Genomic DNA, 26,365 nt, shown 5'->3' with positions numbered 1-26,365 from the left:
AGAGAGGGGTTAAATCTGGACTAGAAACAAGTCACTTACCATTACTCAAGCCCCACAAGCCGCTAACTGCTCAGACTACGGAGCTCTGCCTTCAGAGTTTCAGCTTCTCTTACTAACATGTGATACGCATAACAGTATTACTAGGCTCCACGCACAATTAAGGGCTCTCCGTACATTAACTTCACCTGAACGCTTGCAGCCTGCTTTTGAGTGGTAGGATAAGTGGTAGTTAAAGGCATGATCTCTGGTTAAACTTTCTGGGTTAAAATCTAATCTTCTCCCAAAGTGGGAAGAGCTGCTTGAGCCCAGCAGTTTAAGACTAGTCTGGGCAACATAGTGAGACCTTGTCTCTACAAAAAAAAAACTTTAAAATTAGCTAGGTATGGTAGCGCACACCTATAGTCCCAGCTACTGGGGAGACTGAGGCAGGAGGATTGCTTGAGCCCAGGAGTTCAAGGTTACAGTGAGCTAGAATCACACTACTGCCCTCCAGCCTAGGTGACAGAGCAAGACTCTGCCTCTAAAGAAAGAGAAACGTAGTCTTCACTTACATTCCAGGTAACTTTGGGCAATTTGTTTAAGCTTCTTCGTGCTTTAGTATCCCTTACCTGTAACATGGGGATTGTGGTTGTTCTAAGGATTCAGTGAGTTAATGCATTTCAAGTACTTATCATAGCACTGGGCGCTCAGCAAGCTCTGTTTGCGTTGTTACAATTTTGTTGTCATCATCTTAGAAGGCTTTCTTTAATCATCTTATCTAAGGAATTCCCCTTAGTCACTATCATTTCATAATTTTATCGTCTTCAAAGCGTTATGATCTGTGATCTTCCCCTCTTCTCCTCTTCCTTCTATCTTGTTTACTGTCTGTTTCCTTTAACATTTGAGTTCCCTAGAAGTTGTGCCTGTACCTGGCACATAACAGATGTTCAACACAGGGAGGGTAAGGATTCCTGTGAAATCAGGCAGAGACTTCCCAGGAACTTTACAGCTCCCTGGAGACAAAATAGGGAGGTGGCCACTTGGTCATTTTCCATTCCAGGCAAGGCCAGGATGGATGGACTTCCACATGATCGGGGAGGCCGGGGAGTGTGTTCCTGAGGGTTAGAGCAGGCCTCCTTCTGGCTTCACAGAGCCAGACGCCGGTGGGACACAAGAGAGTGAGTGGGGAGCTGGGGAGATGAGAAGGAGGGAATGATCAGAGAGGGGTTAAATCTGGACTAGAAACAAGTCACTTACCGTTACTCAAGCCACCAACCACCAACTGCTCAGACTACGGAGCTCTGCCTTCAGAGTTTCAGCTTCTCTTACTAACATGTGATACTCATAACAGTATTACTAGGCTCCACGCACAATTAAGGGCTCTCCGTACATTAACTTCACCTGAACGCTTGCAGCCTGCTTTTGAGTGGCAGGATATCTATAGAGTGGTTGAACATCTATTATGTTCAGCACATATTTGTTGAATTGGATTGAATTATATCATTGGATCTTCCGAAACCCTATGAAGCAGGTACTCACGTTATCCCCACTTTATGAAGAAGTAAACTGAGGCCCTGAAAGTTTTCTTTGTTTGCTTATAATCAGCAGCTAGGACTCAAACCCAATTTAAGAGTCCTCACTCTTAAGTACTATGCCGGATTGGCTCCTCTTATTCCAAAATTCTTAGTAAAGAGATGTCTGCACCCCCATGTTTGCTGCACTGTTCACAAGAGCCAAGATTTGGAAGCAACCTAAGTGTCCATAAACAGATGAATGGATAAAGAAAAAATGGTACGTATCGCAATGAAGAGCTATTCAGCCATTAAAAAAGAATGAGATCCTGTCATTTGCAACAGTATGGGTGGACCTGGACAGTGTTGTGTTAAGTGAAATAAGCCAGGCACAGAAAGCCAAATATTGCATGTGCTCACTTATTTGTCGGATCTAAAAATCAAAACAACTGGACCCATGGAGACAGGGAGTAGAACAATGGTTACCAGAGTTGGGGTGTGGGGGAAGTGGGGTGATTAATGGGTACAGAGAAAGAATGAGTGAGACATAGTATCTGCTAGCACAGCAGAGCGACTAAAATAAAAAATAATTTAATTGTACATTTAAAAATAAAAAGTATACTTGCATTGTTTGTAATACAAAGGATGAATGCTTGAGGTGATAGATACCCTCCCCCTCAAAAAAGGAAAATATATTTAGACCTATTTCTCAGCAAAAAAGTCCATGTCAGGACAGTAATGAACTATGATTCAGTCATGATGTGTACTTATATACAGAATGTGTGTGTGCATGTATAAACAAAACAAAAAGTCTTAGTAAGTAGATGGGAATTATGCCACATCTTAGCAACCTCAGTTGAGGCAGAAACTGGGGATGGAAAGTGGGAAAAAGGCAAAGATCCAGCCTTCATTCCTCTCCTACAGAACTCAGCTTCAGCCCCTCCTGTCCTCATCCGCTGCTTTCCCCCAGCCCCAAAGCCCTTCTACCCAATCTCGTGCTTGTCCTCATCTTCTCCATCCATAACCCCGTTACCATCCAATCCCACCCGATTCCTTCTTTATCCCTGTTTCATTCTCCTCCTCATCCCTATCCCTGGGAGACAGGGTTTGGGTTGGGCTTTGTCCCAAAGCCTGAGACCAACATCTCTGTAACCCAGAGCAAGGAAAATTTGCTTTCTTTGACACTGTTTATATGATCATTTCCAAGAATTCCCTCGTGAGTCATCTTTCATCTTTCTCTGGGACATTTTTGTAGCCTCCCTTGTTTACACATTTGTCAGAGTCTAATCACTCCCCTATGTACACTCGTGCAGTGGGTGACCTCACTTTCTCAACCCAAGGGTGTATTGCCCAATAGCTGCCTGACCCCGGCCTTCCAGCCCGCTTCTCAAAGAGTTGGTCACAAAGCCCCAGCAAGGGTAGGACCAGGTTACAGTCCAGGCAAGTGCTGAGGCTGAAGACACTTGTACACTCTCTGCAAGTTCTTGACTTTAATCCCTCTCATTCAGTGGCTTTTTGGGAATCTATGCAGGGTTAGATAGAGTAGCCAGGTCACATGGATACATGCTTAGGGCTGACATCTAGAGCCCGACTGGGGTGTGGAGTCAGGACCGAGGTCAGGCAGGCTGAGTGCCATCTGAAGTGACTCAAGATAATGACAGCATGTCCCTCTGTCCAGCTGGACATACACTTAGCATTGCCTGGGATTTGGGCAAGAGTTGCTTGGGGATACATCTTCAGTGATCACAAGTCTTTGGGAGATCCCCACTTAGGCCCTTCCCTGACTTAGGGAAGTCCGTGCTAAGGAGAGAGTGTCATGGATAATCATGACAGCCACGTTAATGCCACTCTCCAGTCTAGCAAGGATGGGTGAATTAGGATGGAATGAATAAATACTTTGCGCAGTTTTTACAAAGGCATAGGGAGGAACTGCAGGGTCAGATTTGGGAATAAAGCTAAGGCTGAGACTGCAGGGGCTGGAATTCAGGATTACTGACTGGTTATACATTTGGTAAGGGCAGGAAGGCTGGAGGGCTGCAGGAATGATACTGTTGATGAATAGGTGAACTCGTCATCATCAGGCAATTGTAGAACACAGGCTCCTGCCTTTTCTCATCTGCATGCTTGTCTGGGCCAATGTTGCTGCCTGACTTCCCAATACTCTGACAGACATTTGAATAAATGAGGAAGAGGCCCAGAAGAGTTAAGGGATTTCCCTCTGTAGCTCTTTACAGGTAAAGTGGACACTAGAATCCAGGTCTCTTGACTCCTAATTGGTGCTCTTCCAGGATTGTCACAGAGATACCTTCAACATAGGGGGTTGGGAACTAGAGGCATTTGGCCTGGCTGAAGAGGTAGGGTGGGGCCAATGAGGAGATGAATCTGGTCTGAAGCTCTCCCTCCACAGGTCCAACTGGCTGGAGAACTGTATGACCCAGCAATTCTACTCATAGATACATACTCAAGAAAAATGAGTGCACTATGGCCACCAAAAGATGGGTACACAAAAAGAACACTCACAGCATTTTTATTCATAATCATTCAAAATTCAAAACAACCAAGTGTCCATCAACAGAGGAAGAAACAAACTGTGGTACATCTTTACAATGGAATACTACTCAGCAATGAAAATGAGCAAACTGCTGATACACACAACAGCGTGGATGAATTACAAAGGCATTATGGTGAATGAAAGAGGCCAATCTCAAAAGAGTACATTCAGTATGACCAAAACTGGATTTGGTAGAAATCACATCAGTGGTTGCTTCTAGGAGTTAGGGGTGACTAAGTGGATGGGGGTACAAGGGAAGTTTCTGGGGTGATGGAAATGTTGAAATGTTCTATGTCTTGACCTGGGTGGTGGTAAAACATGTGAATGGTCACTTATTATACCTCAATGTAAAATATCTTACAGCTCAGCTTTTTAGGAAACAGCCAGATGAAGAAGGAAAAGAAAAGATCTTAAAGAGCTGAGTACAGAGGGGATGTTTCAGAGTGGCTCTTGCATAAGGTCCCTATCGGCCTGGGACTGATGGGGTTTCCTGGGGCAAAAGACTTTCAGTGCTAAAACTGGGCAGAGTCCTGGGCAAACTAGGACAGCTGGTCACCCAACTGCTGTGGAAGAGGGGAACTGAGAGTGAGTTCTGAACATCTAACAGAGAGGCTGGACTCCCTCAGCCCCAGAGCCCAGGGACCACTCCGGTAGACACAGAGAGGGGCCTGTCCAGGGACCAGGGCAGTGGGTATGACTGGTGATGTCAGGGATATCAGGGCTGGGGAAGCATCTTTGTTTCCTGGTACCCTCCTCAAGGTTGCTGACCCTTTGAGAGTGGGAAGGGGGAGAAGTAGGGCTGCTCATTTTGGAGTTGGAGGGAAAAGACCTGGAGACAGAGTTGAGGCAGTCGGGCTGCCCAGGTTCTAGGCACCACGGCTTCTGCACTGGGCTCTGAGGGGAATCTCAGCCAGAGATTCCCCAGCCTCCTCCTCCTTCAAATGTTGAGTCAACCAAATACCAATGCATGCATCGATTTTGTGGAGGTCAATCAGAGATGGGGGGAGCTATTAGAGACAAGCACTATTGTACCTCTAGACTTCCACACTTGTCACAAGCAGGGACTGTCCCCTCCCCACTTTGCTCAGAACCTGTCATGGTGCCTTGGCTTGAGCTGGGGTAGGGGGTGGTCTTCTTCATCTTCTCATGCCTGGGACAGACAGGGTGATGAGGGAGGGGCTCTGCAGCCCTTCAGCTGAGGCTCAAGGTAGAGTCTGATGGAGAGATTGCCAGCAGGGCTAGGCAACTTAGGTGCACAGAAGAGAAGGCAAGAGACTGAAAGCAGCAGCTGGGGCATGCGGGCTCAGAAGTTCTCGTAGTGGTGCATGAAGTGGGCTCTGTCCTGCCTGTTGACGAGCTGACAGGCCTTCTCTACATTCTTAGTCATTCCTGGAGGGCCACAGCTGAACACCCCAACCTTGCGCACCTGTCAGGGGATTGGAGAGAGAGGGGGGCTTGCAGCCTGGAGGTGCTCACTCTCCTTCCTTGAAGCCCTGGTCATTCCTGAGCCTGGCTGGAATTACCAGGGCTTCAAGCCCAGGCCCAGAGAAGGAGGCTTGAGGTGGAGGGGGTGGAAGTCCTTCTCCAACACTTGACCCCATCTTAGGGCCAGCCTAGGGGGGAAAGTTCTCTGCTCAGAACAGAGCAGCAGGGTGCTTCAGGGCCAGGATGTCCCGGCAGGGGAAGGTCACAGTAGCATGGTGGGAGGGAGTGAGACTGACCTGGGGGTGGACCTCCTGCAGGGAGTTGAAGAAGGGCTCAAAGGGGGGGCGGCCAAAGTGGGTGACAGAGCGCAGGCCCGTGAAGAGACTCCGGTTCAGCACCTTCTGGAAGTGCCGCTCACAGATATACTGGGGGCACAGGGGCAAGTCAGACCAAGGACAATCAGGGCCAGCACTCAGCCTGAGCCAGCCCACATAGCCCAGGAGACAGACTGGGGAGGGGAGGGAGCTGGAGGCTGAGGGTCGTGCCACCAGCTCTGTGCCTCCTGCAGCTCAGCTTGGTGGTCCACCCACCTGCCTGGCCACCTGCCTTACGCTGCCAATCCATCTGCCTCCCAAGCTGCACTGCCTGGCAGGCCATGACATACCAGCATGGTAGTCCTGAGGTCAAACTTCTCAGCCAGCTGGGTGATGTAGATGTGCACAGACACCAGGTCCTGGTGGTCGTTCTCCTCCACCTCTCGGATGATGTCAGCCAGCCACTCAAACTGACGCTGGGTCCTTGTCACCCAGATGAAGTAGATCTGGGGCACATGGCTGGAGCTCAGGACCCAGCTCAGCTCAGCCTCCCTAGATCCCAGGTCCCTTCACCTGGGAAGCTGAGAAGCCCCAGACCGACCACTTGCAGACACCAAAGCTGTGGCAGGACCCACCAGCCTGATCCCAGGCTTCCAACTGACAGGTCCCAGCAGAGGCCCTTCTGGCCACACCTCCATCCTCCCTCCAAGTTTGGCATCTCAACCACTGGGGTAAGAATGACCCCTTTGGACTCAGTGGCTGGAGTCAGGAGCTTTCTGTCATGGTCAACCACTGTGATGTGGGGACACAATTTGGCCACCTGTTCCCCATTTGGCAAATGAGGGAGGCTGCTCACCTTTTTACAAAGCATTTGGCTGCCCAAGGATGACTTGAAGACCAGGTCTTTGAGGATGGAGGCAAAGGGGGTGACCCCAATGCCCCCTCCCACCAACACTGACACCTCAAATTTATGCCACTCCTGGTGTCCCTCTCCAAATGGTCCATCAAGGTACAGCTGCCAAGAGAAAGGGGAGATGAGATGAGATGAGCCCTGCCCCAGCTCTGATGCCAGAAATGGCGACACAGGCAGAGGGAGGATACAGAAAATCATAGTCTTTTCTGTGGCACTCCAGTCCTCTTCCTCTCCCAGGCTGGCCCTGGGATGGCTGGAGCTTCTAGTCTCAGGATAGGGGAGGGTAGAGACCCTCTGCCAATGCCAGAGGCCCAAAAGCAGGGTTTCCAGTGATGGGCACCTTTGGGAATCCAGGACAACCACTACCCCTTGGGGGTGAGTAGATCTCCCTGAGGCGAGTGGTCCAGGGCCCCACTGCCCGGATGTGCAGGCTGAGTGTGTCCTCATAGGGCGCGGAGGTCAGTGTGAAGGGGTGGTACTCGGTGGTCCCCAGAGCCAGGCAGGCAATCCGCACCCACTGCCCCGACTTGTACTCAAAGCCCTGGGGCCGCTGGAACTGCAGGTAGGTCACCCCTGGAGGTCATAGGCAGGGAAAAACATAGATCAGAAGCCCTGCTCCTGGTACCAGAGGACTGACAGGCACCTGTCCTCTCCACACTTCTGAGGCCTGCGGAGTAGTCACATGGTCTGAGCAAGTGGGGCTCCTGGGCCTAGGAGTAGGAGGGTCCCCTTCTCTGTTTCCCAGGTAATGCAAAAGCTGGGTTTCTCTGCTCCCCTCTTCCAGCCCCTCTCCCAGCCCCTCTCCTCCTCTCTATTCCCTCTTCCTATGAATGGCCCAGGCCTCATACCACTGCCTTGAATACCAACCTGCAGGCTAGAAAGAACTCAGGCTCACCAGGGACCATCTCAGTGGCCACCAAACTTCCATTTGAGGGTTATCTTTCTACACGCCTCCTGCACTATCATTTATCTGATGTTTTTCTTTGAACTGACTAACTTTTCCAATTCAATTTGTCTTGGGAGGGAACTTTATCATTAAGGTAAGTGGAAAACCAGTATTATGTGTTCTAAGTAGAAAATTACATACTTTGTTACCAAATTTTAGCTGGATACTGTTTGTTACCTGACCATGGCTGAACCTCAGGCCTGATCTTTCTGTTGTGAAAGGAGGTTTGCAAGTGCTAGAGAGTAGAAAGGCATACTAACGCCACTCTGAGATTTTGTCCTTGAGTAATCTCAAGTGAAATAACATTGCAATGAGATTAACTTTTTTACAGTGTGGGTCCTGAAGGTTAGACAGTCCTGCGATACATAAAATCATTTTTGCTGCCCTCTGTGATGATACCAATCCCAACTTTGGCCAACACGGACTCTCAGCAACAGACTGGCAATCTGGGCATTTGCCTGTCTCTGAGAGAAGGAATGGGACAGGCATAGATGGCTTCCTGCCCTGCACTTCCTCTGCACCCAGGCCACACGTGGGGGCCGTTCTCATCCTCAAACCCCTCTGTATGCACTTGCGGCCACCTCTTCTCTGGGTCGCTTTTCACAGTCTGCATGTCTCCTGGGAGTTAAGCACAGCCCTCCCTGGGTCTGCTTCTATCAGAAAATCCTCAGGAACCCCCGAGAGGGGATTTTTTTTGGAGACAGAGTCAGAGGCAGCGATGGGGTCAGGAGGCGTGGTGAGCTGTCTCCCCATGTCTGAAGATTTGGCCTCTGTCGCTCCCAACCCAGGTCAGGTCGGTCCTAGTACCTGAGGGCAGCAGCTCCGCTGTCACCACGCTGATCTCCACCTTCTTCCGGCTCAGGCTCACCAGCTTGTCGCCCCCATAGATGATTGCCGGGACCAGGAAGTAGATGTGGAAACGGGGCAGCTGGATCAGCGCATAGCTACCGTGGATGATGAGCTGGAGACATGGCCAGTTAGTACTGCTCAGGCCCAGCTAGGCCCCTACCTGGCACCCCCTCTTGCCCAGGCACTAGGCTGAGGTCTTGGGTCTTAAATCTCAAGGTCTCATTCTGAGATCTTGGATCTAATTCTCCCGCCTTCCTCCTTCACCTTCCCGCCCCATCCTGAGGGCCCTGCTCCATGTCCTGGCCCAGAGAAGTCACTCACCAGGGCATAGAGCAGGACATAGAGGTGGTGGGTCAGCCAGAAGCCCCGGAAGCTGCGGCGGCGGAAGTGGTGGGAGGCAAAGACGTACATGATGGCCAGGACCACCAGCAGGAGCACCCCACTCATACCTGGGGGCAGGAGGACAGGGCCAGTGAGTAGTCTCAGGATTTCAGCTTGGGCTGAAGAAACAACAGCACATTCCCCTATCCCGCCTTCCCTCCTCTCTCATCCTTCCAGGGTCCCCGGAAAAGCCTGCCTGGAGGGATTGGAGCTATGGCTTGTCTTGCAGGCTAGAAAGAGACCCTATGGCCATTACAGACAAGTGAATATTCACAGAGAGTTGGAGACAAAAGCAGAAGTTCTCAGACAGAGCCTCCAGATCCCGCATTTCCTACCTGGGACAGTCTGGAAGAACCACCAGTAGAACTTCTGGGGAAGCTTGGACCTGGGGGGCAAAGGCACCTTGAGCCTCTGGCTGGGGCAAGAGGGGCTCCAGCACTGTCACACCACATCATGACTCTTTTCCTGCTGGCCCTGACTGCTGAGGGTATGGGGCCTCCACCCAGATGGTCAGGGATCCCTTCAAGGAACTTGGCACCCAGCCTTCCATGGTTTCATCCTCTGTACTCAGCAATTTTTCCTCCTGTGTTATCCTGAACTCTCTTACTATGGTTGACTCCTGCTTCCTTGAGTCCCTGGTTCATTATTCTGTAAGCTCCACGAAGGCAGGGATTTTTGTTTCATTCCCTGCTCTATCCCTAGGCTTTGAACAATACAAGACACACAGCAAATCTCAGTAAGTAGTTGTTGAATGACTGCCTGTATCTTGATATCCCTACTCTGGCATCTGGGTGAACACATGGGACATGTTCCATAAATGTCTGCCCAGTGAATGGATGGAAGGCAGAGATGGCAAATTGTGTGTCAGGTACATATGGGAGGGTCTCTGAGTTTATCTCCCAGACAGCTTTCCTGGCCAATCACAGCCAACTTCCTTCCTGAGGGCAAGAAGTTTACCGTTCAGCTTCTTCTGGGGTGACCAGCTTAGCACTGAGCTTCTTGCTGAGTGGCTACGGCTGTCTATTTCTTTTTTCTTTCTTTTCTTTTCTTTTTTCTGAGTGTCTTGCTCTGTTGCCCAGGCTGGAATGCGGTGGTGCTGATCATGGCTCACTGCAACCTCACACTCCTGGGTTCAAGCAATCCTCCTGAGTAGGTGGGACTACAGACATGCACCACCATGTGCCACTAATCTTTTTACTTTTTGTAGAGATCGAGTCTCACTTTGTTGCCCAAGCTGGTCTGGAACTCCTGGCCTCAAGTGATCCTCCTGCCTCAGCCCTCCCAGAGTGTTGGGCTTACAGGTGTCAGCCACTGTGCTCTGCCTATTTCTTTTTCTATTATAACCTTAGGCCCACCCTAGGAGTCCCACGAGAAACCTTCCCCAGAACTGACCCATCATTCACAAAGACGTTGGGGAATACGCAGGCCAGCAGGCTGAGGGGGCTGACTGAGAAGATATACACATTGACCGCGTGGCCAGCACTGTGCAAAACTGAAAAACAGACCCTGTTAGAGTTGACAACCAGGACAGACTACCTCTAAGCCCAAGGGAGAGAGAAGGCATGGGAGGAGAGATGGCAGCATAAGGAGTTCTAGCTCCTCAGTTTCCCCCAACTAGACCCAGGGTGCTACAGCAAAGAGGAGGAAGCCTGGGAGCCACGTACTGGCCAGGACAACAGCAGCCATGGCGATCCAGCGGTGGAAGTCCACGGCGGCGTCGAAGGGCACGTAGCGGTTGAGGAAGGTTTCTCGCAGGAAGGTGATGAGGTTGCGGCACATGGTGAGCAGGATGTAGGAGAACATGAAGGAGACGCTGGCCGCCGTGCCCCGCGACAGGATGATGCCCACGAGGGTGGTCTGTGCAATGTCCGAGGGTGGCGAGGCAAAGGCATAATCTGGGGCCAGAGTAGGGTTAGATCAGCTTGGCACAAGAGGCCAGAGTCCTGAGCCCTGGGCTCTCCCATACAGATGCTGAGGATCAGAGGACTTGCCACTCCTCTCCAAGGGTCGGAGCCTGCTCCCTGCCCACTGCCCACAGCCTGGAACTCTTACAGTAAGCACGCTCTGCAAACAGGCCAACACAGATGGCCGAGAAGATTGCGACACACACAATGTGCCTCCGGTAGTTCTCCACAAAGCGCTTGTACTGCTGCAGCTTTTGGGCTAGGAGGCCTCGCTGCATCTTCTCTTTCAGCGCCTCTGTGTACAGCCGGGGAGAGGGCACTGCTGCCCTATAGCAAGGGGAGGAAGGGCAGCAGTGTGGTAAGGGCCCTCTGGCCTTCCTTTAATGCCACCCCATGAAAGGTGACCTGGGGAGTCTGGCAGGCATCAGGATGGGCCACAACAGATGAAAGGAAAAAAGCAATCTAGGGGCTTCTCAGTCCTCCCACACTTTACTTCCATCTGTGCTCCATCAACCCACTCCCTGTCTCCCTGCCATTTCCCCCTCCTCCTGTCTGTTCCATCCTTGCCTCTTCCTGATCCCAGCACAGGCCTCAAGGCTGTGCCCAAAGCAGACAGGAGCCAGGAGACCCCTTACTACCATCCTGTTGAGCCAGGACCCTTGCCTGAAGCATAGGGTGGAGAGGTTGGAAGAGGATGAAAAGTCATTCAACACTATAGCCCCTCAGTCAGGTCAGGAACAAAATGAAACTCAGGATGGTCTCTTATATGTCAAGGATGTATGGCCAGGGCCTAGGGACTCTGAGACTTCCCTCCACGTCCCTTTGAGCACAGGGTTTTGGGAAACACTCACTTTTTGCCAAACCTCTTCTTCAGCCCAGAGCCTCCCAGCTCTGGGGCTTCTGAAGCAGGGAGCCCCAGTCCCTGGGGGTGGGAGCTGAGAAAAAGAAATGGGGCTGTTCTCCCGTTGTCTTTGCAGCCAGGAGAAGAACTGCCAGATCAGAGCATTACGTAGAGGTAGGGAGTGGCTCCTGGGACCAAGCATGGGGCGAGGTGCAAAATGAACTAATAGGATCTGATGATTTGTTTTGTAGAATGATTCTGGCCTAGAGTGGCAGGGAGAGAGCCAGGCATCTGAGCAGCATAAGGTGAGGGAGGCAGCTGGAATTTTTGTGCTATGGCTGAACATGCACCAAGAACTACTTTCAGAGGGCATATGCCTGATTTGCCTGGAGTCGATCAGCCAATCCCACTCTCTTCATTTCTCTGCAGGGGGTCAGCCAGGACAGCCTGCCAGAGCCCCATTCCCGCTCACCATTTCCCAGGTGTCCGAGTGATGAATGAGACTCGACAGCTGATGTTTTGTTTAAAGATGTCTCTAATACCTAGAGAAGAGGACAAGAGGCAGGACTGGCTTCCCCACAAGGGCAGTGGGGTAGGGTGAGAGACTGTGCCCTCCTCCATCCTGGGAGAGTCATGTCCAGATCCTGACTCCAGCCCTGTTTCCCTCCTTCCCCGCACTAAGCACTCACTGTATACAGGGCAGACAACGTGGCAACTTTGTGCAAGGAAGGGGACGTCCTCTTAGGTGGATGCAACCCTGTAGGTCCTTCGTGTGAAAGAAACAGTGCCTCTTCCTCTGGCCAGATATATCCTAGACCAGTGCCCATGGCTTTGAGCAGTGTGTGGGGTAGATTTCAACCTGCTCCTTGACCTCAGTGAGCAACTTTGTGCAGTAGACAACTTGCACACCTGTATGTGTCATCCTAATTATATGTGCTTGGTTCTGTACTAGTACCAAGGACTTGGGTCCTGCCCACTGGGCACTCTCATTTTGAAAACACACCCCCCCACCTGAGTGCAACCATTCCTCACACACTTACCACCTCCACCTTTGACACAGAGCTGTGTGAAGCGGAGCTCGCTGTCATGGTCCCGCAGCATGAAGTGAAAATCCTCCCATGTCAGCTCCTCCTTGTCCTGGAAGCCTGACTCCCGGAACATGGACTCCACCACCTCAGCCAGCTGGGCCTTGGACAGGCAGTTGTTGGAGATCTCGATGAAGGACCTGGGGGAGGACAAGAGACACAGCAGCCTGTCACCTATCAAGGTCAGGCTGGGTAGCCGCAGGGTGGGGCAGGCCCTGGATTATCTAATGTGGTTACCATGACCCGGGAAATGGCACTGAGAAGGCGATCATCCAGCCTGCAGCTGACACTAAGCTGGGTGGAGTGGCCATGGACTCAAAAGGCAGAACAGAATTGAAAGTGACCTTGACCAATTGGAGAAAGCAGCCCTCAAACCTCAAACGGGGCATCTACAACTGGGATGAGACTCCACTAGAGTGCAGGGATACGTCAGGCCCTCCGTGCAGGACATGTGCATGGCCCTCTCTCATGGCAGGCTCTCTGCCCACTCCCTTCTGTCAATGCCTCCCACGCCACCCCTGGGCGCCCCCTTTCATAGTACGGTGGGGGCAGCAGGGTGCTGGGGAGGGGACCTAACTGCAATGCTGCTGCTTCCTTGTGCCGACACCCCAGGGCACAGGAGGGAGCGTCTCCACGCCCAACCTGACAGCACCCACAGTGGCACCTGCAATAGCCAAGCTCTGTTCATAGGTTGTGCTTTGGGACAGAAACACACAGACTATGCACGTTTGTGTAAGTCCAGCAGCATGCTGAACCTGCATGGCACAGCAAGCACAGCCACCACCTTAAAAACATCGTCCCACTGGTAGTAAGCAAGATACACACTGAGTTACAGGACAAGAAGGTGGGAACTCACCGGGTGCAGTGGCTCACGCCTATAATCCCAGCACTCTGGGAGGCTGAGGTGGACAGATCACCTGAGGTCAGGAGTTTGAGACCAGCCTGGCCAACGCGGTGAAACCCCATCTCTACTAAAAATACAAAAACTAGCTGGACATGGTAGCTCACACCTGTAATCCTACCTACTTGGGAGGCTGAGGCAGAACTGCTTGAGCCCAGGAGGTGGAGGTTGCAGTGAGCCGAGATTATGCCACTACTCCAGCCTGGGTGACAGAGTGACTCTGTCCCAAACAAACAAACAAAGAAGGTGGGAACTCAGCCCTTGGAGGCCAGGACCCTCTCCTAGATTCCCTAGAGCCCCACTTGGGGCTGGGCCTGCAATGACAACCCAGTAAGGTGCAGACTGCAGTAGCTTTGCCCTTTCAGAAGCCCTTGTCTGGTTGGGGTATCAGGGATACAGTGGTTAAGGGGAATGCTTAATGCAATGGAGAAGCTTAAAGGGATAGACAAATTAAAAAAAATGGGGGCTGTTATATCTATTCTTTGTATTCATTTGCTCACTTATTTAATTTTGTCTTAGTTAGTTATGTATGAAACGCCTCCCCTGTGCCAATCGCAATGTGGAGAAGCTGGATTCAACAGGGAACAAACCCTGCCCTTATGGCGCGGAGGGGAGCTGTGTTACTGACACATTCATTGTCTTCGGGAATGAGAAACACAAAGCTGCTTTTTTTTTTTTTTTTTTATCAGCACATCAAAACCAGAAATGGCTTAAGATGCAGGAAGAATAGTTGGAATATAGAGAGGCCTTCCACGTTTCTCTTCCTATCATAGTGATGAATATTGGAACAGTGACCAATGTCATCCATTCACAATTGCACTGGGGAAAGCACAGTGTTAGGCATGCTGTAAAGCAGTTTACAAAGATCCAAGGGCATCCAAAAGGGATTAGTGGATTTTTGTTGTTGGCCATACTGGTGTTGGGTTTTTGTATTTTTAACCAGGGAGACTTTTCTGGCCGGTGTTGACAGTGCAAACAGACTCTCCCAGAGGCAGGAGCCAGTCAGGTAAACTTTTGAAGGTGGATACTCTGAGAGTTTAGGATGTAGTGTCTAGGCCACCCCTCAGCACAGATGACCACATAGCCTCTTTGCTAGCCCTCCGCTGACTCGACCTGTTTTCCTGTTTGAAAGACACCAGGAAGTCTCAGGATTAGAAAGGCACACCCCATACCGCATCATGGTGAAGAATTCGTCCTTGGAGAGGAAGCCATTCTCATCCAGGTCATACATGGTAAACATCAGACGGGACTTATCCTCCGGGGAGCCTGGGATGAGAAAAGGGGATGCAGGTCATCTCCTTGCTGAAAGACCCTGGGTCCTTGGATAGCCTACCACCTCCCAGCCCCCTACCTTTCATGAAGACCACCAGGATGTCCAGGAACTCCCGGAAGGACAGGTAGCCATTGCCATCCTTGTCAGCCAGAGAGAACATGGACTCCACAAACACGTCCTGGGGCTTGAGGCCCAAGGACTCGGCAAACTCGGCCCTGCTCAGCTCGCAGGTCAGGGCCTCCCGCACCTTCTGGGAGGAGTCCAGGGGCAGGGTGCCTGCATCGGCCTGGTTGATGTCCAGCACCTGCACTTGGGCAGCAGCAGAGGGAGGGAGAGGAGGAGGTGAAGCCTGTGCTGGAAGCAGTTCAGTGACCCTTCACATCTCCCCAAAGTCCAAATCAGAAAGGCTGAACGCTGGTGGTTCTCCTGATCCTTAGATATACTGAGTGGGGCCTCTGTTCTCCTAGAGATGGGGGAATCAAATCTCTAGCAGCCTGCCCATTTCCCCCTGGGCCCAAGAACTGGAAGCTTCATACAGCGGGGGATGGTACTGGGGTAGGGAAGGGGAAGGGCAAAGTTGAGGGCAATGGAAAGTGAGAGCCTATACTGGGGACAGAAGATGAGACATGGTAGACAGGCGGGAAGGGGCTGGGGTGGTGCTAATTCAGATAAGGCTGCCACATGCCTATGATTTGGTTTCTGTCCATTATGCAAAATGTTTAAAAGTCAGATGTAACAACCTTTTTTTTTTCTGAGATGGAGTCTTGCTGTCACCCAGGCTGGAGTGCAGTGGTGTGATCTTGGCTCACTGCAACCTCTGCCTCCTGGGTTCAAGCGATTCTCTTGCCTCAGCCTCCCAAGTAGCTGGGATTACAGGTGTCCACCATCACACCCAGCTAATTTTTGTATTTTTAATAGAGGCGGGGTTTTACCCTGTTGGCCAGGCTAGTCTCGAATGCCTGACCTTAGGTGAGCCACCTACCTTGGCCTCCCAAAGTGCTGAGATTACAGACATGAGCCACCGTGCCCGGCCACAACCATTTTAAATGCCTTCAATGTGCCTACCACTTGGGCTAATAAGCACTGGACATAAAACAGTTTTTCAAACATTAGAGTATATCTGAATCATCTGGAGAGCTTGTTAAAACACAGATTACCAGGCCCCACCCACAGAGTTCCTGATTCAGTCTGACTGGGTAGGTCAGACTGAACACGTTCTCAGGTGAGGCTGATGATTGGGTCCAGGGGCCAACCTCTGAGGACCACTCATGTAGACGATCTCACTGAATCCTCACAACAATGCAAAGGGATGGACACATTTTCATCACTGTTTTATAGATGAGGAAACAGACACAGAACAGTGATAATGTGACTTGTCTAAGGTCACACAGGTAAGTAAAGTGGCAATGCCAGGACTCAAACAAGCCTATCTGTCTCCAGGCCATAGAGCAGAAGCTTAGTTCACCCACAGGGGGTTCTATCCAGCCCAGGTTTCCTCCATTCCTGGGACTGGGCCCATCTCTAAAAGGCACAGGTCATGGCACCTGAGCAAAAAGGTGTCTGAAGAAGATCTCCAGGATGCGTTCCCGCTGCTGCTTGGTCACAGCCTTCCTAAATAGCTCCTTCTCACTCATTTCAGCCACATGGAGGCCCAGAGCCCAGCGCACACAGAAGTCCTGTAGTTGCTGCACAAAGGCTCCCCGTTCCTCTTCGGAGCTAAACAGCAGCACCTGGGTAGAGGAAGGCGGCACTGATACAGGGAGCTTCCTGGAGCTTCTGCTTCCGCCTCCCCTTAAAGGATCTTGGGTTGAGAGGAGGGGAGAAAAGCTCCTGCCTTGCATCCAGGCCGGGGCCAGGTGTGTGGCCAAAGGGGGTCAGGTTGAGTCTGGGGGCCTCTGAAAGGAGCCCCTCTCCCCAGCAGCAGCTGTCATAGGTGAGCTCTATAACTGAGGATGGGGGGCCTAAGAGGCCTCACTTATGAGAGTGGAGTCGTGTGAGGGCAGCCCGCACAGGGAGGACCAGCCATACCAGGTCGTACTCCTTGGGGATCTTGAGCAGCAGGGTGCGGCACCCTCGGTTGCTGGACACGACGAGGTTGACCTGCTGCAGAGGCTGCAGCTGGACCAGGCGGAGCACAGTGAGACGCCTGTTTAGGACCTGCAGACACCTGTCTGGCAGCAGCTGGATGATGATGGGACAGCTTCTCTCCTTGGGGCCTGGCCACTCCATCGCTGGGGACAGGATGATTGGGCCAGGTAGTTCAGCAGATGTCCCCAGGTCCCCGCCCTCAGGCTGATTCCACTGGAGTCTGAGCAGGCACCCTAAAGCCTGGCTTTCCTCCCACTCTGTAACTTGGTTCTCTCTCCCAGACTCCTCCCCACTCCACCCTCCCTTTCCCTCTTCCCTCCCCTCTCCTCTGCTCAGCCCCTTCTCACCTGGCACTCCATCTTTGGCTGCTTCCTTCTTCATGCTCTCTTTGCCTTTCTTTTGTAGCTTCTTGCGTTCTCGGCCCCGGAAATAGGCCACCACTCCAGAGAGAATCAGACTCACTGAAGGGGATCAGAAGGAGGCAGTGAGGAGGGAGCGTTACCTAGAACTTCACTGAGGCTTCCACCATGGCCCCTCCCTTCCAAAGGTTCCTTGAGCCTGGTCTCAAACTGTATCAAATAGCCAATCCCTCAGGCCAGCAGGAAATGAGGGGCAGGACCAGTCTGCGGGGACACTGCATAAGAGCTCACCTAAAGGAAGGCAGCAGAGAGCCACGATGGTGATGGCAAAACCAGGACTGCTGCCCTCAAAGAAGTCAAGCACGGTCAGCGGTGCACACTGGGGCAAGCCATCAGTTGTGAGCTGTTTAGGCTGAGGGCAGGGTGCACCTGAGGGAGAGGGCACAGAAGACCTCAAAGTCTGAGGATCCCTCAACTTGGCCAGACCTGTTTCCCCTCTATCTTATCAAGGACCAAGATATCATCTGTCTTCCCCAGGCCCACCTCCCTGAAACTGTCTCCCTCGAAAAGTTGCCATCCACATCCCATCTCTTGGCATCTACCCCATCCTCCCCTTCTCAACTGTAGGGAGCAGCTTGTGTGCCAATTGAGGTCCCAGCCTAATGCAGGCCTCCCAGTCCAACACAGAAGGTGTCTGGCTCCCTGGTCAGCACACTCTCAATCTTGATCCTTCTCTGGCCACTGTCACTCACTTGTGTTCTCCCAGGACACTCACCTTTATGCCAGACAAAAACACTGGGCTGCAGAGCACCGGGGTCAATGTCAATAACAGCAACCAGCACGTCCCGCAGGGTGGTATTTCGGATTTCTTCAATCTCCTTCTTAGAGAACAGCCTAAGATGGAGGAAGTAGAAGTCACTGGGATGGAAAGGGGATGCAGGCCTCCAGCAACCCCAGGCCCAAGGACCCAGGTGAGAAAAGAGACTCAGAGGAGCCAGGTGAGGTGGCTCACACCTGTAATCCCAACACTTTGGGAGGCCAAGGCAGGCGTATCACTTGAGGTCAGGAGTTAGAGACCAGCCTGATCAACATGGTGAAACCCTGTCTCTACTAAAAATACAAAAAAAAAAAAAGAAAAAAAATTAGCTGGGCATGGTGGTGCAGTAAAGTAGAGTAATCCCAGCTACTCAGGAGACTGAGGCAGGAGAATTGCTTGAACTTTGGAGGTGGAGGCTGCATTGAGCCAAGATTGCACCACTGCACTCCAGCCTGGGCGACAGAGCTAGACTTTGTCTCAAAAAAAAAGGCCCAGAGAGGTTGGAAAGTTGAAAAGTGGGTGGTGACTGAGAATCAAGGGCTCGTAGAGGCTGTCTAAGGCCAAGCAGAGGGTTTGGAGCCCAGGCCAGGGAGGGGTCTGAGGTGGGGGGCCCAGGCAAACCTTACCCATTCCTGGTGTTCTCAAACCAGTAGCGGTCACCATCCCGCAGCCGTGCAAACTGGTCGAGGACAATGGTGCTGAACAGGGGCCCGGGGTCCCCATGGCTCTCCAGGAGCCCCCCAGGGAGCAGCTCTAGCTTGGATAGGTCCTGGTTGTACAGGGAGGCTGTGGCCTCCAGCACCTGGAGCATCACAGGACATAGGGGTGAGTGGTGCAGTGTCTTTTCTTGGGGAGGGCAGCCACTCCTGCCCCCTCCCTCAGACACAAGACCCCAGCAGCTGCCTGGCTTGCTGCCTAGGCCTGATTTCCTCTTTTAGGTAAGCCCCTCAGACAGGGCAAGTCTGGTGGAAGGTTCAGTGTGTCCCTACCCACGGTGAGACCATGGTCAAGTGCCCGAGGACCATATCTTGTGACCATCACTACTCAGCCTGCCTGACTTCAATGATTTGCAGCTTCAGGGGCACCCAGCCCTTGGTGTGGGACCCTGCAACAACAGGACAATGGCACCCAACCCAGGAGCCACCCTGCAGGAATGGTACAATGCAGTGGTTGGGAATATACTCTGGAATCAGATGGCTGAATTTAAGTCCTGCCTCTACAATTTACCAACTGTCATCAGTAAAATGGGGACGATGATTATATATACCTTATGACATTATTATGTAGATTAAATGAGTCAACATACATTTAGGGTTTGGAACAGTATTGCTATAGGAAAGCTTTAGCTTCCAGTATTATCATTACTATTCCTGACCTGGGGGTCCACAGTAGGGTTGAGATCACTCCAGTTCTTTGGGATGTCCAGCCCCCAGGCCAGCAGGGCCTGGCTATAGCTGGGCAGCCCCATATCTCGGCCACGTTGGATGCTGCTGGCCACGTAGTCTGTACGGGAGAATTTGCCAGGGCCAGGCCAGTAATCTGAAGAAGAGGGAAGACCAGACTATGAGCTTTGTTCTCTCCACACTTTCTTGCCCTGCAGCCTTGTATCCAACTGTTAGCACTATGGTTCTTCCCTCCCCACTACCCCGAGCGATCCACATGAGATCTGTGCCCATGCTGACCTTGCCTTGCTGCAAGGCCAATGTCACCATGTGTGATCAGGGCCAGTTTTTCCAGTAAGACCCTTCCTCTAAGACTCGAGGCTATTCTAGTCACCAAGCAGTAAATTCCCTGTCCTGTGCCTCCCTCATTTCAAGACAGGGCTGAACGAAAACCTTTAGAGACCTAAGTAAGCACCAAAGAGATTGTGATATCACCCCTTCCCAATACTCAGATATAGTTAATTTAAAATAAAAGCAATACAAAACTGTAAATTAAGAAAAAAAAGTTGAAAGTTCATTTTCTTCTTATGGCTACTTGAAGTCTGTGTTTGTGTCTGTGTTCCTGTATCGTGGGTGCCCTAGGTCTGCCCGCTGATGAACCCAGAGGGATCCTCAGGCTTCCTGGCCCCATACCATCCACCCCTTCTGGCTCTGAGCTCACCCCTCAGATCTTCAACCACTATCCTGTCCTCCAGCTCCGAAATCTGGGAGGCCATTCCCAGCAGCAGCTCATTCACCTCCTGGGTACTGTTCAGATTGGGGTTCTAGAAGCAAATAACACACTCAGGATAGGCTCTAGGCCCCTACCCAAAGCTTAATCTCTCTCAGCCTGGACCACTTTAGCACCCCAGGACAAAGGGCCCTTGGCCAGTCCCAGACTCTCTTGAGCTGTTGTCCCTGGATAATTTCCTCTACCCTTCATCTCCCAGGAACCTGGGGCAACAACACCCAAGAAGTGGGATTGTTGCTTTTCCCAGCCTGTTTGAAGAGACTGACCTTGACCCATCTTCCCCTGACCCTGATCCCAGTCTGACCTCCCGAATCCAGTAGTTGTTGCAGACCCTAAGAGCCTGAGAGTTTTGAAAACCCTTGTTCAGGACCTTCCGGAAGTGACAGCTGGCATTTCTGAAATGGAGAACAAAGGGTGCAGTGAGGGAATTCTGGGAAGAATAAAAGATGGGGTTGAGTGTGCTGAGGGACTCAGTGGGGGTTCACTAGGATTGAGCAGTGGCCCAGGAACTTCCTTGAACATGGCAGAGATGTGCTCCTAGTCCAGGTAGGGTGGGGAGAGGAGGGAAGGGGATGACCCAGCTGCTGGACAAATCCTACACCCAGCAACCAAAGTTCAACCATTAGGAGAGCTGGGGAGATTTCCAGACTAAGCCCAAATATTTTATCCCTGTTCCAGGGTCCCAGATTTTGCTTCCCTTCTCCTGTGAAACTGTAAAGATCGTGAAAGGCACCAGCCTCCAAGGGAGCTCATTCTGCACCTTTCTCAGGGTGGTGCCCACTCTCTGCCAACCCCTCCCTCACCTCATGTAGACGCCAGGGGGCACCATGGTGGAGAAGAACTGCTCAGAGGCCACCACAAATTCCGGGGAGATGCTGGGGTCCAGGAAAGGACGGTATCCTGAAGGAAGAACACCGAGATGATAGGGAGATAGGTTCCTTGCCTCCCCATCCTCCTATCACACACGCCTGTCTTCTTTCCCCTCAGGATTCTCAGCACAGATGACCTCCCACTCCTCACTCCCTCACCTTTATACTCCGGGAGTGTTTTCTGCAGGAAGCTGGGCAGCCACTCATACACAGCGATGTTCTGAGGGGCAGAGAGGGGCGAGGGGAGGTGCGAGTTGGACCAGGCGGGGCCTGGAAGGGTCTGAGCCCAAGGACGGCTTCCATGTGGAGATAAGGACCAGGCAGGGGCAGTCATGGGAGAAACGACTCAAACAGGAGCGGTGTGAGGCCTGTCCCCGAAAGGAACCAGGGCATTTGGGCAGTGGGGGTGGGGAGGTGATAAATCATCATCACCAGCCAGATTTCACCTAGAAACAGCGCGTGCACCCCTATCATTTACAGCGGCTTCCCTAGACCTCGGCTGTCTGGGAAGGGGTTTCTGGGTGAAGGTTGTCCACGGATGGGGAACTCCGTGGGCAGCGCAGTCTCCCGTGGACCTGCACGCGGAAGGGGGGACGTCGCGGGGCGGGGACGGCTGACCTGGTAGGTGGCGATGACCCTCTTGCGCGCGTGCTGGAACAGCTCCTCGTCCCCCCAGTCTGGGTGCTGGCGGGCCAGCCTCTGCGCGCACAGGTTGTGGTAGCGGAACCAGAGCAGGCCCAGCGCCTGCAGGAAGGGCTCCCGGTTCCCTCGCTCCGCACCGAAGGCTGCATCCGACGTGGGGGCGCAGGGGGGGAGATGAGCGGTAGCGTGACCCCGGGAGCCCACACTCGCAGACCCCCAGCCGGCCCCGTCTCGCCCTCGCGGCCTCACCGTAGAGCCCCCGGGGCCCGCTCTGCCCGGTGGCGGGGTCGGGCGCCGCCCACATGAGCAGGGGGTTCTGCGAGTCTCTGGGGAAGGCGGGGTCGGGCCCCGACGCCAGCTGTCCCCCGGAGAAGCTCCGCAGCGCGTCGTTCCAGGAGTGCGAGGAGCCATAGATGGCGCTGCCGTCCAGCCAGCCGGTCACCTGGTTGGTCTGCGGGGCAAGCGGCGCGTGAGCCGGGAGCCGGGGCCCCAGGGGGAGTCCGGGGCTGGGGAGTGGGCGCCGCTCCCTGTCAGGCCTGCAGCCCGGGCCCCACCTGGCTGGGGTGCGGCCCCTCCCCGCCGCCTCCCCTGCCTCACCAGGTCCCGGGGGTTGCTGGGGCTGCGTCCGGTCTCTGGGTCCCAGCGACTCCTCTGGAAGGGCAGCACCACGTCCCCACGCTGGTCGGGGTCGAACACGGGGTCTCCGGGCGGGATGCGGATGTTGAGGAACTCGGCGGGGCAGCCGGGCGTTTCCACGCTCACCAGGTCGGAGAGCAAGTGATAGCCTGCCAGCAAAGCAGGAGGGGGTGCTAGGGCCAGGGAGGGCCACTTTCCTTCCTACCCTAGGTATCCAGTCTCTCTCCCTCCCCTGAAGCTTCAAAAAACTGAGCAGCCATTGTAGGCAAGTCCAAGCCTTGACTTCAGACACTTCCTCCCAGTCCTTTGTCTCTTCTGCCCTTCTGTGCCTACACCTGGTCCAAGCTGTTGTCGTTGACAGTTTGGCTTTCTCCTTGGTAACTGGGAGGTGCCCTGTGAGTGTTCCTAGGCAAACGGGGTGGCAGCACCAGCTCCAACATGCAGCAGGAGCCACGCATTCCTGATGGGCCAGACACCAATCCTCAGTCACTGGGGTCAGGCCACCATAGCACCCCCTTTTGACTTCCCCTCAGTCCACTCTGCCAGAATCAGAGCCCTGCCCTAAGCCTGTTCTAGAAGCCATGGGGCAAAGCCTAAGAACAGGGCCCCCCAGAAAGTCCCTCCCAGATTATTTTCATGTTTCTGGGTCTGCCACACCTTTACCTCCACCAACAACACAACATGGAGGGATGCCCCTTTTCCCTAATCCCACCCTCATCTTTCTGCATGGGAAAGATTTCTGCCTCCCCAACCAGACTTCACTTCAGCATGGATCCTCCCTGCACCTGCTTCTACCCCTACCATACCCCACTGCCTCCTCCACCTCTCTCCCTCATCCGTCAGGCCCTCCATCACTTCTCTCTCATCCTCTGACCCCTCTTCACTTGCAGAGGTGTCCAGCTGACCCCACTGGCTTTCTTCCCCCAGAGGTTGAAGTTCTCACCAAAGAAGACCCCCAACACTGTGCGGTTTCGCAGGGAGGCCAGCCCTGCAGGGCCCCTCGAGATGGTGTTGCTAAGGTCTCGGGGGTTGGGCAGGTGGGGTTCTCCCAAGGGCTGGTACACGCCATCTGCATAGCTGGCTGGGACAAGGCGCTGCAGCCGGGAGCCTGGGGTAGAAGGAGTAAGGATAAGGAGGAATCTTCAGGGGGCATTCTTGACCCACTCTCTCCCAGGCTTCCCACCATGTCATGGAATCTAAAACCTTGGAAATGGATGGCCTTTGCTGGTACCTGCCAGGTCTTGCCTCGCAGCAGTCAGTATCACCCTGGCCCTGGGGCTCTGTCCCCACTTGGCTCCTACTTACCTTTGCTGCCCCATCTGTGCTCCATGAGGTTGTTGTACCACCCATCAAATCGCTGCACCTCCCATGAAATGGGGTTCTGAGCGCCTGTGTGAGAATGGAGGGAAGGGGCAGCTGGGCAAGTCAGTGCGTGAGAGGACAGGCAGGCCTGCGGGAAATGGGTGCTGTAAGCCTGGCACTTGGAGCAGTGGAAAGTGGATACCTGGAGTGGATGTGAGAGGTAGGATGCAGAGGGAAAAACCGGGTAAAGCAGTTTCCAAACTCAAGCCAGATCTTTAAGCTGCTCAGTAGGGGAGACATGGCAGGGAGCCAAACGCATGTAGCAGGGAGCAGTGTGTGCTGACAGATGGCCTCAGAGAGGGAGGGGGGCTGGAGGAGAGCAGTGGCGATGGGGAAGAGGATACAGGGCACTTCTACTCCCCTCAGACTTCGGCTCCCTGGGGGGGACACAACAGGACAGAATCCATCCCGTAACGGTAAGACACCACACAGAGCAAGAGCCAGCCACACTCCATACCTGAGAAGGACACGTCATTCTGTGACCCATCCCTGGGCAGGGTCAGTGTGGTGAGGGACCTAGTCCTCTCTGGCTGAGCAGATCCCAGGGCAGGGGTGTGGTGTTGCTACTGTTTTTTTTTTCCCTAGGTTGTTAGGTAGGACCGGGGACAGACTGGTGATGTGGATAACCTTGCCCCTTCTCTGGGGCATCTTGTCCCCATACAATTCCTCCGCTTGGTCCTTTTGTACTCTCCAAAATGAGGGTCCAGGAGGGAGCACTCAGCCTCTGGGGAAAGAACTAAGGAATGAGGAACAGAGGGAAGATCCAGAATGGAAAATGGAATCAGGGATGGAGCAGGGATCTTTCTGATCAGTAGATCAGATGGCTGGCCTGATTGTTTCCCCCAGACTAGGAGTCTATAGGTCTGGGGCTTCCTCTCTGCTCACCTCAGAGAACAGACACACACATTTGCACACTCACTCAGCAGGGAGCTAGGGGGGAAAATGACTCAGTGCCTGATGTTTGAGCAGAGAACCCAGCTAAGGGTCCAAGATTTGGGGAAGGGCCATACATGTGATATCTAAAAATAAGATGAACCTGTGGCACATAAAGGAGTGAATCTTTGCAGGACGGTACAGGGTAAGTTTCTCTTAGAGATAAGAGGTCAGAGCTGGAGGAGAAAAGGAAAATCCAAAGCCAAGGAAAGAAGAGGGCTGGAAGGAACACAGATGTGAGCAGCTCTGGCAAGGGAGGAGCTGTAGGGAAGGTGTCACGATCCTGCCACCTCCAGCCAGGACAGATCCCTCTACAGGTTTTCTCTGCTTTCTGCGTTTGCATTTCCCATCCCAAGTTATCAAGGACTTGCTCTTTTAAAGAGCACTTTTTAACTTGTGGCACTGCAAGGCCACTTCCCTCCACAGAGACACAGACTATGGAGAACAGCCTCAGATTCCAGTAAGAAACTGTCCACTGAAGGTGGCAATATGAAACTCTCGTGGAAGGTATTGTTTTTGTTTTTGATCATAATCTTTAAAAATATTGATGACTCCCCTTCAGCTTTGGGTCTAATCTGACCCCAAGATCCTTTATTGTCTTGTGTGTCTAATCAATCTTTTCCTATTTTGAGTCATAGGCCTTGATTTTATGGGAAACAAGAGAAGATTGAGGAGAAAGAAAGGGCCCCCAAACTGTAAGGAATAAAATAGGAAGTGCTGACATAGAAATTAAAGGCTCCCTAATTCTGTGCATTTGGGGATAATTTTCATTCCATTTTCCATCCATTTCTTCAAGAGCTAGAAATGAGCAACTCTCACATGCAGGGCACTGTGCCAACTAAAGACTAAGGATGCAGATGAACATCACATGGATCCTGTCTTTGGGGGAGTCCAGAGGATGCTGGATTCCTCTGCTTTTAAACATGCTTCTTCTCCAATCTGTACTCACCCATAGGGGTCCATGGCCCAACCAGAAGTGTCCACGCTAGAGCCTGGAAGAAGCCCATGATGAAAATAATAGGGGCTCAGGGATTAGAAAGTCCCAAAATGGAGACCCTAAAAAAAGACAGGACAGAGAATGAGCCCTAGCTGCTTAGAAGAAGAATCAGGTCAAGGCCTCTGCAGGACTCTGAATCAAGGCCTGGGGCTGGGCCAAGGTCACAGTAGGTAGCAAAGTTCAAGAGACTCACTCTTTCCCAAGATTCTTTAATTCACTCAGCAAATACTTGATAAGCACCCTTTATGTACCAGGCACTGACCTAAACACTGAAGATTAAGTGATGAACAAAACAAACAGAAATCCCTGGTACCTAGCTTCAGGGACTTTATCTTCTAAAATTAGTTGGAAAACCTTGCTTTGGCCCAGCTCCTTGCAGTGTGTTCCTTTGACAGAGACTTTCTTGAGGATCAGGAGACTGGGCTGAGGTCTCAGTGCTGCTGCCAGTCCATGGTGGGGTCTTAGATAAATCACTTCTCCAATCTGATCCTTGGTTTCCTCTTCCAGCTATGGGAGCAAATATGCCTGAACTGTTTACTTCCCAGCATGGTTGCCAGAATCAGATGTGATAATGAAGTTGAATTCAAAGCAAGAAAAGTGACAGGTGTTATGCAAAT

At 52.4% G+C, this 26,365-nt stretch overlaps 1 protein-coding gene and 1 long non-coding RNA gene across 4 annotated transcripts; one reads left to right on the top strand and one right to left on the bottom strand.

The window, feature by feature from the left end:
• Positions 1-3,951: 3,951 nt before the first annotated feature.
• On the bottom strand, positions 3,952-25,758 carry DUOX2 (dual oxidase 2). Of its 3 annotated transcripts, none has more exons than XM_032297600.1 (33): positions 25,701-25,758; positions 23,762-23,845; positions 23,400-23,564; positions 22,418-22,605; positions 22,070-22,271; positions 21,797-21,963; positions 21,338-21,398; positions 21,113-21,209; positions 20,614-20,704; positions 20,241-20,343; positions 19,513-19,676; positions 18,764-18,939; positions 18,096-18,214; positions 17,612-17,749; positions 17,309-17,422; positions 16,902-17,104; positions 16,418-16,603; positions 14,952-15,177; positions 14,773-14,866; positions 12,637-12,839; positions 12,087-12,156; positions 11,625-11,708; positions 10,922-11,100; positions 10,534-10,764; positions 10,262-10,361; positions 9,205-9,254; positions 8,810-8,937; positions 8,447-8,600; positions 7,034-7,266; positions 6,637-6,795; positions 6,131-6,286; positions 5,763-5,891; positions 3,952-5,467 (listed from the first exon to the last, which is right to left on the bottom strand). In XM_032297600.1, the coding sequence occupies exons 1-33, from the start codon at positions 25,756-25,758 to the stop codon at positions 5,345-5,347; spliced, it is 4,635 nt and encodes a 1,544-aa protein (XP_032153491.1). In that variant the 3' UTR covers positions 3,952-5,344. The 3 variants fall into 3 exon arrangements, with proteins under 3 accessions (XP_032153491.1, XP_032153492.1, XP_032153493.1); XM_032297601.1 differs by having other exon boundaries at positions 12,649-12,839; XM_032297602.1 differs by having other exon boundaries at positions 12,655-12,839.
• LOC116564459 lies at positions 21,439-25,504 on the top strand. The gene is made up of 2 exons (XR_004274908.1): positions 21,439-21,799; positions 25,178-25,504. It is a non-coding gene; the product is annotated as an uncharacterized LOC116564459 (long non-coding RNA).
• Positions 25,759-26,365: the final 607 nt, after the last annotated feature.

Source organism: Sapajus apella, unplaced genomic scaffold (genome assembly GCF_009761245.1).
Source record: "Sapajus apella isolate SASKATOON/1434 unplaced genomic scaffold, GSC_monkey_1.0 scaffold37, whole genome shotgun sequence".
In the NCBI taxonomy this organism is placed as follows: domain Eukaryota; kingdom Metazoa; phylum Chordata; class Mammalia; order Primates; family Cebidae; genus Sapajus; species Sapajus apella.
The sequence above is the reverse complement of the archived record's forward strand: the minus strand, read 5'-3'. Positions and strand labels throughout refer to the sequence as shown.

Bases quoted from the DNA above. Each gene is read 5' to 3' on its own strand.
- DUOX2 (XM_032297600.1), bottom strand. From the start codon at position 25,758: ATGGGCTTCTTCCAGGCTCTAGCGTGGACACTTCTGGTTGGGCCATGG. The intron at 11,709-12,086 runs GTGAGCGGGAAT...TCTTTTTCTCAG, and splicing joins ACTCGGACACCTGGGAAATG to CTCCCACCCCCAGGGACTGG. The intron at 10,362-10,533 runs GTACGTGGCTCC...TCTGTTTTTCAG, and splicing joins GGCTGCTGTTGTCCTGGCCA to TTTTGCACAGTGCTGGCCAC.